Source organism: Xenopus tropicalis, chromosome 2, assembly GCF_000004195.4.
Source record: "Xenopus tropicalis strain Nigerian chromosome 2, UCB_Xtro_10.0, whole genome shotgun sequence".
NCBI lineage: Eukaryota > Metazoa > Chordata > Amphibia > Anura > Pipidae > Xenopus > Xenopus tropicalis.
This window is the reverse complement of record NC_030678.2, coordinates 76,797,028-76,813,724: the sequence shown is the minus strand read 5'-3', so window position 1 is coordinate 76,813,724 and position 16,697 is coordinate 76,797,028. Positions and strand designations below refer to the sequence as shown.

The 16,697-nt window shown below is 37.4% G+C and overlaps 1 protein-coding gene across 1 annotated transcript; it reads left to right on the top strand.

The window, feature by feature from the left end:
• The first annotated feature begins 2,771 nt into the window (after positions 1 to 2,771).
• On the top strand, positions 2,772 to 15,908 carry thdl18 (thyroid hormone down-regulated protein (gene 18)). The gene is made up of 11 exons (NM_001044446.1): positions 2,772 to 2,915; positions 4,071 to 4,085; positions 7,569 to 7,745; positions 7,849 to 7,950; positions 9,498 to 9,721; positions 10,567 to 10,721; positions 12,082 to 12,327; positions 12,761 to 12,920; positions 13,731 to 13,806; positions 14,166 to 14,198; positions 15,473 to 15,908. Exons 1-11 carry the CDS (start codon positions 2,867 to 2,869, stop codon positions 15,529 to 15,531), a joined length of 1,296 nt encoding a protein of 431 aa, NP_001037911.1. The 5' UTR covers positions 2,772 to 2,866; the 3' UTR covers positions 15,532 to 15,908.
• The last annotated feature ends 789 nt before the right edge of the window (positions 15,909 to 16,697 follow it).

Below are 16,697 nucleotides of genomic sequence, written 5' to 3'. Positions count from 1 at the left end.
ATTTCACAAGGAATCAGTTTATCTCAAAAAATGGGAGCTTTCTAGATAATGGATCCCATACCTGTAATTCATACGTATCAGTGGTGCAGTGATCTTCAAGTTACCAGACACTGGTTTCATTAGCATAACTGCACAACCCCAATGAAAGCTTGTGGTTTGTTATAGAGCAACGCAATCCAACTTCTGTGGTACCAAGGGCCGGAATGTTTCTGGCCTACATGGTGGAGGGACAAAAAATTTGCTTTAACCACACCCACTTCAAACCACACCCATTTCACACCCATCACAAGAGCTTATAAGGCCATACCTACATTAATGGTGGTAGCGCCCAAGCGGTTGGTGCTCACTATAGGGATATCACTCATTCATATCACTTCATTCATATGTGAAAGAATTATATTATGTCATATTAAGACATACCCTTAAATCCACATGCCTCCTCCCCTGTGGGTAGCACCCCAACCCCCAGCAAATAATTACACACCTTGAGAACCATATAATGACTATTTACAAATTCTAACAAACTCCCAGAGCAAACCCCTGCCAGGTTCACCTCCCACAGGCAACATAGGGCAGGCAAAGTATGGCACACAGGCAGGGTAGGGCAGGCAGAGTATGGCACACACAGGCAGTGTATGGCAGGAAGAGTATGGCACACACAGGCAGTGTAGGGAAGGCAGAGTATGGCACACACAGGCAGCGCCGGGCAGGTAAATAAAGGCATAGGGCAAACAGAGCAGGGGATTACATGAATAATACAGGAGGGTTTACAGTCTGAATCTGAGGTGTAAAAATGCAGGGGGGCACTTCATCTCTGTACTGATACCACATACCTTCCAACATTTGAAAAATGTAAAGAGGGAGAAAAAGAAATGCTGCGGCAATTTTTTGACCATGCCGATTTAGTGACCACACCCCTAAATACCACTCCTACTAAATTTTACAGGTTATTTAAAGTTTGAACACATTTCTGGGGATTTTGGGGTGATTACAGTTTTACTAAAAAAGGTGAAATTGCCTGTTTATCTTATTAGTTACAATTGTATCTAAGTGCAAGTGTTGCTTATTAACTTTTATGGGCTCTCTGCCAAAAGCTACTTATTTAATTAAGTTTGAGAAACATTGTGCAGGAGAAACATTCAGTGCAGGAGAAATGAGGGACTTTCCAGTAAGAATCCAGGACTGTGGACTGAGCTGTTAAAATCGGGACTGTCCCTAAAAATCGGGACAGTTGGGAGGTGTGATACGATTCACACAAAGGTAAGCAGTCACAGCAGCCAGACAGGTGAGGGGGCCACACATGGGGGGGGCATCCGGCCTGTGGGATGCCTTTTGGACAAGCATAGTATCCAAGGCTATTGTGATACTAATATCTACAGTTAGTATTACTGGTTGTATATATAGTTTATGTATGTGATAATATAGAATGGTAAGTATAGGTTGTGTGTGCTGGGTTTACTTGGATGGGTTGAACTTGATGGACTCTTGATGGTCTTTTTTCAACCCTATGTAACTATGTTATAGATTATTGAACTGTAGCAATATTTTACCTACGTTAGCGATGTCCCCTATTTGGTATTAAATATTAAATAAGGATAGGTTCCAATTTAATAATCTAATGTTCAGTCTAATATATTATTGTATCGTTCTTTCTAAATATACTGCAAGGGGCACATTTACTAATCCACGAACGTCCGAAAAGCGTCCGAATGCATTTTTTTCATAATGATCAGTATTTTGCGATTTTTTCGGAAATTGTCGCAACTTTTTCGTAGCCGTTACGACTTTTTCGCAAAATGTCGCGACTTTTCCGTAGCCATCGCGCCGAGTACGAAAGTTTCGGATTCATTCAAGCTTCAGTATCATGACTTTCCTTGGGCCAGGTTGGAGCTGCAGAGTGCCATTGAGTCCTATGGGAGGCTTCCAAAATCATGCTAAGTCTGAAAGTTTTGCCCGCAGGTTACGAGCGCTCAATATGAAAAAGTCGCGACAAGATACGAGCAAATTGTAACGGCTACGAAAAAGTTGCAACAATTCGCACAAGTCATAACGGCTACGAAAAAGTCGCAACAATTTACGAAAAAGTCGTAACGGCGACGAAAAAAATCGCAAAAAATACAAAAAAGTCGCAAAATGTTCGTTTTCCAATCGGAATTTTTCCGATTCAGATTCGTGGGTTAGTAAATCAGCCCCCTAGACTCATGTATGACATTTAAAATGGATCATTTTCTTCATCAGCCTTACGTTGATATACCTGGGAATTTTTTGCTTCCAGATTTTAACATTTCATTATTCAGTACTCTGGGCACTTATAATAATAAAGCTGCAACACAGATTTCCTCTTCTCTGCTAGTCAGTTTTGAAGTGTCACATCATTAATATCTTAAACAGTCAAAGGGAGAGTTTGGTATTAAGGTACCGCCACCATGGAATGACCTACGGGGGAAAGGCAGGGACACCTTTCATCTTTTTTATTTGTAGAGCAACATTCCAGTGTCAGTAGGAGTCATATACTGCACATTCTTGTGACAAAACTGTAATGAGGTCAGTATACATTTAGATATAGCCAGTGTCATCCTGCAGGTAGGTACCTCTACTGAAACACAAATATGCCCTATGTTCAGGTACACTCTCTAGATATGCAGGGACATTACCCAATTCCTGACCCAGTTTTTTGTCCAATCCTTTGCAGTCATAATTAACCACTCCCCATTTGCACCCTCTATAAAAGCCTCAGTGAGCAAAGACACTGCAACTGCCACCCAATCTGCAATAATAAGAAATTGTAAATTTCTTGAGGAGTCCAATACCTATGCTCTGAAGACAGAACTGTCTACATATAATAAGGTGTCAAAAACTAGCCAAAATGAAATATATCTATCTAATTGTTCTGGCTGCTCTGCTAAGACATGCAGGTAAGGAAAATGTACTTTTTATTAAGGATAGGTAAGAAAATGATGCTAAACATAGTTTTTCTTTACTAATCATGTAAGGGTTTGTGTAAAATTCAGCTTTAAAGAAGTTTTAAAATTTTTAGGGGGCTATGTAATAAAAGGCACTAAGTTTGCCCAAGAACAGTAACCCATAGCAACCAATTAGCAGGTAGCATTTACTGGTCAACTGTTTAAAAGCAAACATCTTATTGATTGTTATGAGTTACTGCACCTGTGCAAATTTACTGCCTTTTACTACATATGGGGGAGTACCAACTGAGTGAAATCTTTCTAAATAATTTATTGTCCCCAGAATACATTTACTGTCCATTTTATTATTAGTAGAACGTAGAAAACATTTTCGTTGAGTTGATTTTAAGGGGAACTCCACCCAAACATAACTTAAGTAAACATAATTACAAGCAACTTTGCAATATACATGAATTCAATAATTTGCAGCCTTTTCATGATATTTAATGCAATAATATGTTTTGAACAGTTACCCAAGCCTAGCTCCCTGTTCTCCTGCTGATCTGGCTGACTACTTTGAGACACAAATAAAATGTAACAGAAATCGACTGTCCTCAGCCTGCCTTCAGCCTGCATCCTCCAAATCCCACAATTCCTTGCACATGTGATGTCAATAAGGAAAGGAATATCACAGTGCAATGTATTGCAGGATATGTATGTTCTGCATGCTGTTTCTAAGCTGTAGAGAAGTTACAATATGTAATATCAGTGTTTTAGTCCCTCCTCCAAGCTAGGATTTCAAATGATTCAGAAAGATTGTCTGCAGCTGTATTTCAGCATATAAAAGTTATAATATTCAAATTTAACCTGAGTAAGTTTTTCTCAAGGAATTGAATCTGCCCTTAGTTTCTTTTACATAGGGTTGTGAGAATGTTCTAGATATAGAATTTTCCCCACTGTATAGAGCCTTAAAGTCACTCAAAAAGTTGAAAATCCTTAAAGTGTCAAGGTTTATGCACCAAATGCCTTTCAAAAGTTATAACCTAGCTTAAGTGGAATTGTAATTTTTAGTAATAGAAGACAATAATTATTGTGCTAAAGAAAATACAATTCCCAGAATAATGGCTGTGGAAAATAAGTTGTGTCTCTTGTTTTGTTCCCTTTTAGGGGCAGCTTGCTACAGTAAGTATGATTCTTTTTTTTTATTGTATAACTTTTAGTTTGATAACTATTTCCTATAAAAATATTACTAAAAATATGTAACATGCAAATGTGAATGAAGCTCATATGTAAGATACATTAAAATGAAAAGCAGTTGTTTGTGCCACAGCTTTGTCCCAATTTGCCAATATTGTAACTCACACTTTCAGTTCCTCTTCCTCAGGTAATTCTCCTATTTTGCTCTAATACTCTGTCATCTTTTCTTAAATGTCTTGCCATTATATAAAGCTAACTACTGCATAATCACATTCATTTTCCTTTCATTACTCCATCTACCCTAAATAGTGCAACCTCTTTTAACTGCCCACCTTAACTAATGCAATGTATACTAACTGATATACTAATAGATATCCTCCATTCAGGCTAATACAGTTTTTAAGGACAAGGCATGCCATAGACAATTCAGAGCTATGGAATATATGGTGTATTGGTAACCAGTACAAAATGTACCATATTGCTGAAGGTCTCCCTGCATCAGTGCAATAGGAAGCATAACTTTTAAGGAGAAGGAAAGGTACAACCACTGGGTAGTGTCAAATGTTAGGCACCCCCAGTAATAGTAATCACCTGATACCCTGGGCTGGTGCTCCTGTTAGCAGAAAACTGCACTGTCCCAGGTTACATGTGAGCGAGCAACCCTTTTCCTTCCATCTTCTTTCTTTAGAATCCCGGGGCTGACATGCGCAATTGAGTGAAAAAAGCCATCTTTTTTGTTAAAGATCAGCTTTTCATTCTACTATGCAAGCTCACCCGGTGCAAAGAATAAGGAAGGAAGAGGATCACTCACTTGCATGTACCCTAGGCAGGTGCAGTTTTCCGCTAACAGGAGCACCATTTCAGGTTATCAGGTAAGTAATTACAATCACTGGAGGTGCCTAAAATGTGGCACCACCAGTCATTGTACCTTTCTTTTTCCTTTAAGGCTTTGAGTGATACCTAAATACTGCAGCTGGATACAGACATCTCACTTGATTTTCATTTGCTGGTCCTTACCTTGTTTTCTAATAACTTCAAGAGTTGTATTAAGAGCAAACCTCGTATATGGATTTTAATATTCTCTTTACAGGATGGCATGGGTATAAGCTACATTTTGTCACCCCTGTATAATCTCCTCAAGCACAAGTGATAAAAAGTCAGAAGATACTTTTGCATTGGTGTCAGTATGACTCGCCAGCAATAAACATTTGAATTGTCAAACATTCAATATTCAGAAAAGTCAGAAATTGCTTTCTCCTGTACTTTCTAGAACAATGCAAAGGTATCTTCTGACACTCTTAATCTCCAGGGTGAGCAACAAATGTAGTTCTAATGCTCTGAAATGTGATTCTTTCTACTAAACTTTCAAATACATTAAATAAACATTAGATTCTTTTATGCTATTTTCTACCTATAGATTAATTTTTATCCTTGACTTTGTATAATGCTTGTAACAAAGGTTGTCCAGGTGCGGTAACCTATAGCTACCAATGAGAAGTTTACCTTTACGGAGGCAACCAGTAAATGCTACCTACTGATTAATATTGGTGGATAGACCTATAGCAGACTTTGCACCTTTTATTATATAACCCCCTTAGTGCTTTAGAGCAACCATTTTAACCATACACCCATGTCCCAGCCATCTGCCATCCCTAAACTCGCAGGTTCAACTTGCACCTCTGTGCGCAATTTACTAATTAGCACTTATCTTTGGGCCGTTATCAGTTGCTCAACTTTTAAGGCAATACAAAGTTATTAAATCATCTACAGCTATTATTATTTGTTTCACCTTAATGGAAGCAAATATATTAAAGTTTATGCAAAGTTCAGAACAATCAATATACGTTCTTTGCATTAAAAATGTTTAAACCTGAAACATAGTGTAGGGATCCATAGGGTTAACTAGTCCCTATGGCTTTAAACCCTGCAGCTTCCTGGTTTTGTGCTGGTACTGGGCAAAGACCCATGTATCAGTTTTGCGTTCATATGTGTGATTATTGGTTAATAGGGAGACCACTCCCCTGGGACACAGATATAGTGTTTAGCAGGGGGTGGGTCTGTCTCTTTGGCTGCCTGTGTTCTCAGAGAGAGGAGCATTGAGCCTGGAGGCAAAAGATCTAGGCCCCCAGTAAAGCCATGTGCCCCAGAGTGTTGTCAGTCACTCTGGTGAAGTTGGGGACAGGGACCCCGTGAATGAGGACCAGTTAGATAGCAAGTTTTGTGGAGCACTTTCTAGGAAAGTGAGATAGTGAGGGAAGAGAGCACAAGCAGTTTGGCTCAGAGGAAAGTAGCTGTGGGAGTACCCTTCCAGACAGGCATTGTTGCCTTAGTGTAGGGCCACGGTTTAGACCTAGGAGGCAGGTAGTTTGAACCCTGATCCAAAGTTGCCATGGGGCCTGAGGAGAGTGGTATCCAGCTGACTGTTCCACAGAGTGAGCAACTGACCCGGTGGCACTGATCCTGCCCAGGCTCAAGGGGAGTTGGGAGGAGCGGGTGTGCACCCTCTCTGTGCTGTCCTCAGAGAAACTGCTATGCTAACTGATGTGTGAGTATATTGCATAACCCTGCAAGTTGCTTGTTGCTGAAAATAAACCAGTTCTACTGTTCAACTGCAAGAACCTTCTGGCGCCTATTTGTTATTCTGCACTGCACACAGCTACAGTGAGTTGTAGTTGCACTACACCATAGCTCCGTTTGGTTACTTCCACATAGCGAAGGCCCATCCTGAAGGACTGAGTCGCGTGTACCCCATGCTCTAGGCCTATCTAGCCGTGCTGTTGACTTAGTTACAGCCAAGAAAGGGTTACAATAGCATTAGTATTCAGTGTTGGACTGACCCACCAGGATACCAGGAAAACTCCCAGTGGGCCCAGGTGTCAGTGGGCCCTTTTGCTTCTTACTATTTGCTGGAGTTGGACTAGTCCATCGGGATACCAGGAAAACTCCCTGCTCATGGTCATTCCCTATTTCTGTATGAGAACAAAGAGGAACAAAGAGACTAAGATAATAAAGAGGTTAAATGAGTAAAGGAGGAATAGTTTAGAGAGTGGGCCCATGGTCCAAGGTTTTCTGGAGGGCCCCTGGAATCTCAGTCCGACACTGTTAGTATTAAAAAAGCTGGCCTCAAATGTGATTTTTTTTTTTGTAATATTAGACCAACTGGCACCAGGCCAATAGGATACCTGACTTCAGAATTACCTGAATCAGAATTGGCTAAATTGGTTGACATGCTACAGCTGACTGTTGAACTGCTGTAAACTAATTTTACTTATTGGCTGTATTATTTTTTAAGGTTCAGAGCCTCTCTGTTAAGTAAGCACCAGCCATATTAATGCATAAAATGTTTCAATGTTTGTTTTTGTTTTGTTTTTCATTTGAAAGAATAAGCAAAGTAACTCCTGAATTCTCATGTTTTGTAATTGTTAACATGTTCCATGTTGGGTGCTTGACTAAATTTTTTTTCTGCAGATGGAACTGATCCTGCTCTGTGTACAACCTGCAGTGGGTCCTGTTTTGATAACAATGGATGTATGTGTTCTGATGATGAGACAATACCCTGCGTGCCCACTGCTTGTCAAATGACAACTATGTCTCTTTGCTGCCCTTCTGGCTATTTCTGGAATTCCGATCTATCGTGCTGCAGTGGTAAGTGGTACATTCCACTATATACACCTCAAATCTACCAGGTATTACAGAAATTGTGTACTTACATTGCTTTATTAATTTCTCTACTATATTTCTCTTCTAGACACATTAATTTGTGACCCCCCATGTCTCAGTGATGAAATGTGTGTCAGTGTTAGTAATGTGGCAACTTGTGCCTGTAATGATTCAGCTTATTCTGGAAAAAGTAAGTCTCTTCTCTTCTTATTTATCTCATAGGTTTAACCCTTTAAGTGCCAGCAGAATTTCACATTTCGGTTCCCCTCAGTGCCAGACATTTTGTAAACATTCTGTGCTCTCTCATTTTAGGGGTATTTACTGGTAGGTGGGGGAGGGGGGTTGGTTTAATTAGGTAAACTATATATCATTTTTTTCATTTGTTTCCACTGTGTATTTCCAATTCTGGAACAGGAATTAACGTAACTATACCTGATATGTATAATTGTATGGAGATTTCTGACTTCTACAGATCGAAAACTCCCAGCAGTAAATTACCAAATTTTCAAAGCATTACAGCAGAATACGGCATACTTTAGATTCCAAAGCCAAAAAATCCTAGAACATTAGGTTTACCCCAGGAAACCATATATTTTTTAAAGTGCACATTCTGCCGAATTCAAAATGGGTAAGCATGTCTTTCTACTCCTAAGTACCAAACAGCAATGCTTTCCTGAATTTAACAGCTTCTATAGAAAATGATGTAAATAATAAAAATTACCTCCAAGCTTCCACTTTCAAGCAGCTTATCTCTCACATAACGTTAGGTACCAAGAAAACACACCCTAAATATGAACACCAGGGGGTTTCACTGAACAGTTTGATGCCCATTGTGCAAAGGATCATCAGTGTATTTGGCATTTAGAGACCCCAAAATAATTTAGTGCATACATATTTCATGGCGGTGTATTTTTTGGTAGTAGAAATATATGTGGGAAAAGTGGGCAATAAGTAAGTTGACCCCAGAAAACCTCATATTTTCAGAAAATACATATTCTGCCGAATGTAAAATGGCTAATATGTCTTGGTATGGCAAAGCAACAAACAGCAAAGCTAAGCTTAATGTAGCAATTTTTATTGAAATGCTAATAGAGATGTATACTCTTTTCCCTCAATACAATGGTTAAAATGCCTGACCCATCGCCAGTTATATCATCACTGGGAAACTAGTCAGAGTCACACTGCCCACAATTTTAAATTAGGCAGGAGGGCTCTCAGGGGCATTACTTTTAGCAAGCTGCTGGCAATCCAAGAAAATCTATGGCACACTTTTAAAATGATACCACTGTGGCAATTTCCTTTTCCTTTAGGCCTGATCTGGTGGCTGACCAGACATAGGCATATCTTATAATTGCAGATGGAATAAAACCATGAAAAAAATCAAATGCATCAAATTTGTATTCTACACATAATTTTCAATGGCTCTACAAACACTCAAATAATTGAAAAAATTACAGTTTGCTAGGACAAATCCCATTGATTCTACATTAACTTGCAAGCTAATAGATGCTAAAGTTTCACATTTGAGTTTTTTGCACTAACTTCATTTTGAACGTTTGAGTGTTGAAAGGCCTAATATGAATTCATAAGTTTAAATCTGAGCAAAGATTCACATTTCAACATTAATAAATCAGCCCCTTAGATTGTAATGTAATTACTTGTGCATGGAATGATGATCAATATCTGTAAAGTGTAAATGTAATATTTCATTTTAATTAAAATGTTTTATATTTTTAGCAATTGCAGACTTTAGCCCATCAGTATCCTGTAACACAGTTACAATGACCATCTCTGTCAGTCAGTGTTTGCTGGCCCACCTTGGTTATGATTACACCAACATGCACTTACTAAATAGCTCACTTGCCGCCTGCCGCTATAGTTACTCAGAAATCATCAACAACAGCAGTGTGAGGAAAGTGCAGCTCAGAGTGGAGGATGGATGGTGTGGAACCATAATGACGGTAATGATCTTCTCTTTTTGATCTGCTGCTAGGAGCAGATTTATCAAAGTGTGAAATTAGAGCTCACCACAGAAAGATTCACCCACTTTCTATTCATTCATATGGTATTTTTTATTGTTTCTTATAGTTTTTATCAATTTTCCACAATATACATTTCTTATACCAACATTCCTATGGTATTGTATATAGAAGTGTATTTATTAATGGGTAAAAGTTAGGGGGGTCTTTACTAAGGTTTGATTTTTTTTCTCGGTTCATATTTTTTTGCTCAAAAATAAGATTTTGTCATGGGAAAATTTTTGTGTTTTTTTTTTTTTACATTTATTATGTGACGAAACTGCGGCAAATCTGAAAGAAAAACTATGCCATCTAAAAACTGTCAAGATCATGTAGAAGTCAATGGAAAGTGTCCTTTTTACAAAGATCTTTCTTTGCTTCTTGGATTTAGAGGTTTTAGATGTTTCAATACTTGCATTTGTGCAACAATATGAAAAGATTGCATTTTTTCCAGATCTTTTCTTCATTCGTGCTTTTTTTTATTTGGATCTCTTAAATGCCTAGACATTCCCGGGTATTTGTATTTCAAAAAAACGCTAAAACCAGACAAAATATAAATGTTGATAAATCTGTTCACCATTTGATAAATATGTTTCTAAACATCTCATAGAAATGAATAGAGAGTGTGTGAGTATTTGTGGTAAACTCTCACATTTCAATCTGCCCTTAAGTCTCTGGTTAGCACCCATCCTATTTACTCCCTTCTAAAGAGATATATAGTTGCAATTATTGCTCATTTTGAGTTGTATTCCTGACATATTTTTATTAGCTCTGTCTTTTTTTTACAGTTTGACTCCACTAAGTTGTATTATAAGAACAGTCTTTATATTGGAATTCAGAATAAAAGCATTATTACAGTGAGCCCCATGCTCCTTAATTTTACCTGCAGTTACAACCTGACAATGGAGACAAGCCTTATTTATGCTCTCAAACCAATTCAAAAGTGAGTAAATTAGGTGGACCTTGTAAGCAATGTGTCTTCAGATGAAACTTGTTTTGCCACCTGGTTGAAATATTGATTTTTATCTCTTAATGCAGAGGCAGACTTGGCCATATATAAAGGTGTGGGGGGCAGGGCTATTAATATGTGAGCATGACGACATGACAATTCATTATTGCCCAATTTGACCACTCAAATATTTTGGGTAATTGCTCTGATCCAGTTGTAATAGTTCACTTTTGTCTATGCCAATAAATATCTGAGATTGCATCAGTTGGCAGGCAGTAGTCTACTGATTCTGTCAAGAGAGCCCCAGGCAGCACCCAAAATCTGCCCTATTATGGCCAGTTTCTGTATATATTACTACTATATGTATTATAATAGGCTACTTCATAAACCAGGCCTTGTTTCTTAACCAAAAAAATATATTCAGGTGCTTTGACAGCAGCCAAACCAACAAGTATCACCAATTACTATTGAATGCCGCAGGCAGTGTTTCCCCTGAGATTCTAGGTTCTTATTGGCAACTAAACAAATATAATTATTTTCTCATTTTTGCTGCAAAATCCTTCCTGAGTGCATGCACATGGACTTTATTGTAAATGCATCAATCAGGTAAGAGATGACATATGTACAGTTTTTGAAATAGTACCACAAGGTGAGAACTTTGACTCACCCATTGCAGGACATTTACGGTTTCGTTTTTGAGCCACGTCACTTTTGCCCTTGTGCTTGTGTGGGATTATTGCCCTGCTGAAAGATGAACTTTCATACAAGCTTCACTTTTTCAGCAGACTGAAACAGGTTTTCCTGCAGTAATTTTAGCCACATGTTTCACCATCCTTTTAAATACTTATACTAACAGTTTTTTTCAGCATTTATTTTCCTTTACTAATGTAAAATAACGCAATATCATATTTTTGCACTGGCTGAGATATCAGCCCTTTTAACCATGTTCCACTGTATTATATTAAATACGGTATTGTATATTGTATAATATATTGTATTTCAATATATAATACATAACCCAGAACCAGCTGCAATAGATACATGCATCTTTAAAAGCTCACAATAAAGACACAATGATTAGCACAGTAACACAAAATATACTCCAAGTTGCTATACTCAAGGACATTTTAGTCCTTTTTGGGTTATTATCACACCATATTGCAACCAATGTACATTGCAGCTTGAATATTAAGTAGGCCACACAGAATATGAAGAAAAAGAGGTTACAGGAACCATCATTGTTTCTGTGTTTTAAATTACACTGTGTCTTATGACTATTGACTATTGAGGATGGTAAATAACTTTTAGCTGCCCATAGAATTTAGTCACATTTTTACATGTATATGTTTTACAGCACAGTGACTCTTCCAGGACCCAATGGGACAGGTTCCTATGCATTGACTATGGCTGCATATTTAAATCCTAATTTCATATCACCAATACAAGCAGATGATACAGTGGAGGTGGGAACATTAATCTACCTGGGACTGTTTGTTGCTAATGCTGATGGAACTGCATTTTCTCTGAGGGTGGAAGAGTGTTATGCAACCCCAACCAATGACCCAACAGATGTCAACAGAGTGTATATTGTGCGTGGTGGGTAAGTAAGCACTTAAGACAAAAGTAACTAATAAGAACAATAACATGCTGAATTGTAATTTTTAGACAAAAAGGGCACAATTTGTGCTGATTCTGACAAAGGCAACTTGATTAGAACATATTAAAATGGACACATATGTTTTAATGTATTGATGTATTATATTTACAGAACATCAGTCCTTATTTCCGATTGCAGTCTCCAAAAGCCTTGAAAGAGTGTTTACTTATCAATATGAAATATACAGATGCATCATTTTTTAGTCGTATATTTTGTCTCTTTACAGTGCAGCATGTTGCCCAGAAGGGTCATTACAAAGCCAATACATAGATTTATGATGTTTTTAAAAAATGTAATAAAAATTTGAATTGATGTGCTAATGAACAGGCACTCTCAGTCTTTTGAATGACAATTATTTATTGAATTTTCTTGGCAGCTGTGCATATACTAATGATGGGGTAGAGTCAGTGGTAAAAGAGAATGGAAAATCTCTAGAGGCCCAAATCCAAGTGAGCACATTCAGCTTCCAGGGCCAACTTGACGTTTTTATCTTCTGTAATGCTACCCTATGCCCAAAAACACAGCAGTGCAATATGGTACGTATAATGAGCTTAACTATGGTCTTCATCTTATACTTTAATATTCAGAATATTTTGGAAACTGCAACATACTGTAGTGCTGAATAGTGTCTCAAGAAAGGAAAGAGCTTATATTATTGTATTATTGTTTGACTGCTCTAGGACTGGAGCAAATGGCATATGAAGAAGATATGATTACTGAAGTATATGAAGGAGTAAATAACTGTACAGTATTGATAGAAATGGAATAAATACATTCTAAATTATTTGGTGGTGAAATATTAAATCATATCTTTAGTGAGATGTTTTATCAGTAGCCAGATTCTGTGCATGGAGGATATTATCCTTTATGCCTAAAACGCATAGTAATTAAGTGAGGTATAAGTGATCCCTAGTAGTGATAAGCACAATTTATCACTAGGTTTTGTTGCAAAAATGCCCCCTAGACTCCAATGGGCACAGAAAAAATGTCATGCAGTCAAAGAGTTGGGCAATTTGGAAAAAGTTGCTGTAAAAATGTGGTTGTTGACTTCAATGTGTTTCAAAAATTTTTGCTGTTTCAAACATTTTTCAGCAAAGCAAAATGGGACAGATTTGCTCAATACTAATCCCTAGTTATTAAATTGCAGGTTTCTGCCATATTAAAATATGGCCTTGTGATATGCACAATGTTGTCAGTGATCCGAGGGTCTCCTGCCCATATTTATTTCCTAGTGGTAAAAAATATCATTCACAGTGGGTACCAGCAATAATCAGAAGCTTATTAACTGCAATCCTCTATGCAACATGGACATCTAATTCTCAAGTTTTCTCTTTTTTTCTTAACAGTGTACTTATAACACAAGGCTTGCCCGTACCTCTTCCACTTCCTTTGCACAGACCGCAATAAATATTCCGCTTGATTGTAAGTACACTCCCTGGCAGCTTTTTCTTGCTGTGTTTTATTCATATTCACCTCACCCACACAAGTCTTAGGGGCAAAATTATCAAAATGTGAGATTAGAGTTTACCACAGAAAAATTCACCCACTTTCTATCCATGCCTATGGTATTTTTAGAAAGTCAGAGTTCCCCATTTTATAAATACACTTCTAAAAATCCCATAGTAATGAATAGAAAGTGGGTGAATTTTTCTGTAAATGTTTTCAAACATTGTAAAAGGCAGTGCACAATATGTAAATTGACAGTAGTCTAATTTTATAAATTAAATTGATCACAATTACCTTTGTAAAAATAGCTATAAATATTTCATTTTTTGTTTTAGATACCAGTTATTTGAACAGTGGATCGCAAACAGGTGAGATTATCCCTCCTTATTCTCATTTTGGTACAGCACAGTTAAATGGTTATATAGAATTATACTCTTTGATTTGTTTATAGAAAGCAGACTTGCTTATTTTAGAGGGTCAATAAGGCCCTATATAATACGCAATTTCAATATATCTTTGTAAAATAGGTCAACGTATCAATTTTTTGCAGCACTAAATTGAATTTGTTGCAGGGTGCAGTAACTTTCAGTTACACACCACGGTACAATAGACTAGATGTAGGTGCTGTATGGATGGAGAGAAATCAGTGTTGCCCTATAAAAATCTTCTTGTTTTAAGTGTTATTTTGGTCAGCATTAGTTAAATAGACATGAAGGTTTGCTAAATAACAATCACTTTGACCATGTAACATGAGAACTCTAAAGGGCAAGGGCTCATTTACTTAAGAAAGTGCAAAGTGCAATTTTGGACACAAATGCAGCATTTACCCACAATGCAGCAATTCCCTAAAATTCTAGTGTCATTGGGTCTGATAGGGGGTGTTGGTTTGGCACAACTGTGTCTTGATGCATCAGATGTGCTTGCATTTATACATTAATGGGACATAAGTACATTTAATGAATGGTATCAATTTGAACAACTGGCAATTTTAGCATGGCCACAACTGTTGTTGTGGTTAGAAATTGAGCCCTTATATGTTTGTTCAAGGAATTATGTGCAATTGCAACATCTATTGTTACACTCATGGTGATCTGCTAATACCTAAATAAACTAAACACCAGTGATATCCACATGCTGCAAGTCTGGTTAGCAATTGGATATGTGGGGCATTGTTACCTAAAAACCATTAAGGCCAACCATCTGCAATGCTACAACATAATGTTGTTTAGTGTGTTTGCTCTCTAATAGGCTGAAATATGCTATATTTGTTGTTTGATGTCACTTCAGTTCAGTTTATTGGTGGCTCAAATATTGTCCCTTATTTTGATTAAGAGTGAACTAACCTCACTGTCTGCAATATATTTTGTGTGTTTCTTCCTAAACTCACATTCTCTAGTGCTGCTGCATATCTAAGCATGTGCGGCATGCAGGAAATATATAGAATATGATTTATCCATCCTTTATTGAGCACTAGTTCCCATTTAAGACACTTGTGCTACCATTATTCAAAGAGTGTTTCCCAATAGCAAATACTACATTATTGTGATATATTACTGTTCAATTTTCTGTAAAGAATCTTCTTTAACATGACAGGCTTTGTTGGTATGTGCAGGCACATAACATTTTATGTCTTTCTTCCCAGCTGTTTCCTGGGCTGTGATGCTCAGCTTTCTCGTTGTCCTTCTTAAAATGAATATCTGATGGCAACCAATACATCCTTTCTGCTGACATTATGAAAGCAACACTTTGTGGACTTTGTTTAGCGCTGAGAACCAAAGCAATGAAATGAAATTGTTTTCACTATAAATTAATTTTCAGGGAGTGTCACATAGTCATGATCAAATATATTACTTATATTATTTATTTTAATTTTCTCTTTTCTTTACCTTCTTTGAAAATGTATCCAGTTTACAGTAAAAATATATCCTGTGTATATATACATATATATATTCACTTACTCATGTCTGGGGCCTGACAATGAAGAAGCAGCTAAATATAAAAAATAGAATAAAATACTCTGTGCCATCTGTGATGTGATTTTGTTGTTGACCTTCACAAATAAATTAAAATGTGCAATACTTTGGCTATAGTTAGTACTTTTTCCAGATTTCGCTACAGCACAGAATGGTAATTAGATTTCCCAGAAATCATAAGGACAATGTACATGGGAATATCCGTGCTGCAAAGGTAAATGGCAGATGCTCCTGCCTTAGTGGGCCTAATGCAGTTTTAAGGCAGAATAAGACTTTAATCTTATTTGATAATGTGAAAACTCTTAGAATACTTTAGAAGGGTCAATTTTATGACAATATTTGACTGCCTGTTTAGGGGTATCTGAATAAATTTGAACCTAAAAAGTCAGAAAGACTGTTTTATAAAATACATTTGTACATCTTATACAAGTTAACTGTTAAGAAGCATTTGGCTGTCCACACATGACATCAGCCAAGCTCCATTAAAACATTTATAAACGTAAAACACTGATTAAAAAAAAAGAGTCATTTATACAACCGTAAATGTAGGGATCCCAAGATTCGGGCCCCTTAGGATGGGTTCCCCTTTAGACAGGCACCAGAGGGTGGACTTTTGGGATATGGACACTTAAAGGTGGTCCTAGTTGTTTGTGTGTGAAAAGGGAGTTTCCCTGTAAGTAAACAGCAACCACTAGGTGTCAGTGTGCTGCAATATAAAAGGGATGACACACACCCTGTACACATACCTGCACAAGGTATTGTGTCCTGGGGCCCAACATCTGTAGGAGGTTAGCTACAGGCTCCAGGTATAGAGTTCAGAGAGATGGCCAGCTCAGGAGGTAGCTAGGGAACACAGAAAGGAGATTGCCTAAGTGAGAGTGTATTCTTGGTGTG

Bases quoted from the DNA above. Each gene is read 5' to 3' on its own strand.
- thdl18 (NM_001044446.1), top strand. From the start codon at position 2,867: ATGAAATATATCTATCTAATTGTTCTGGCTGCTCTGCTAAGACATGCA. The intron at 10,722-12,081 runs GTGAGTAAATTA...TATGTTTTACAG, and splicing joins GCTCTCAAACCAATTCAAAA to CACAGTGACTCTTCCAGGAC. The intron at 12,328-12,760 runs GTAAGTAAGCAC...TTTTCTTGGCAG, and splicing joins GTGTATATTGTGCGTGGTGG to CTGTGCATATACTAATGATG.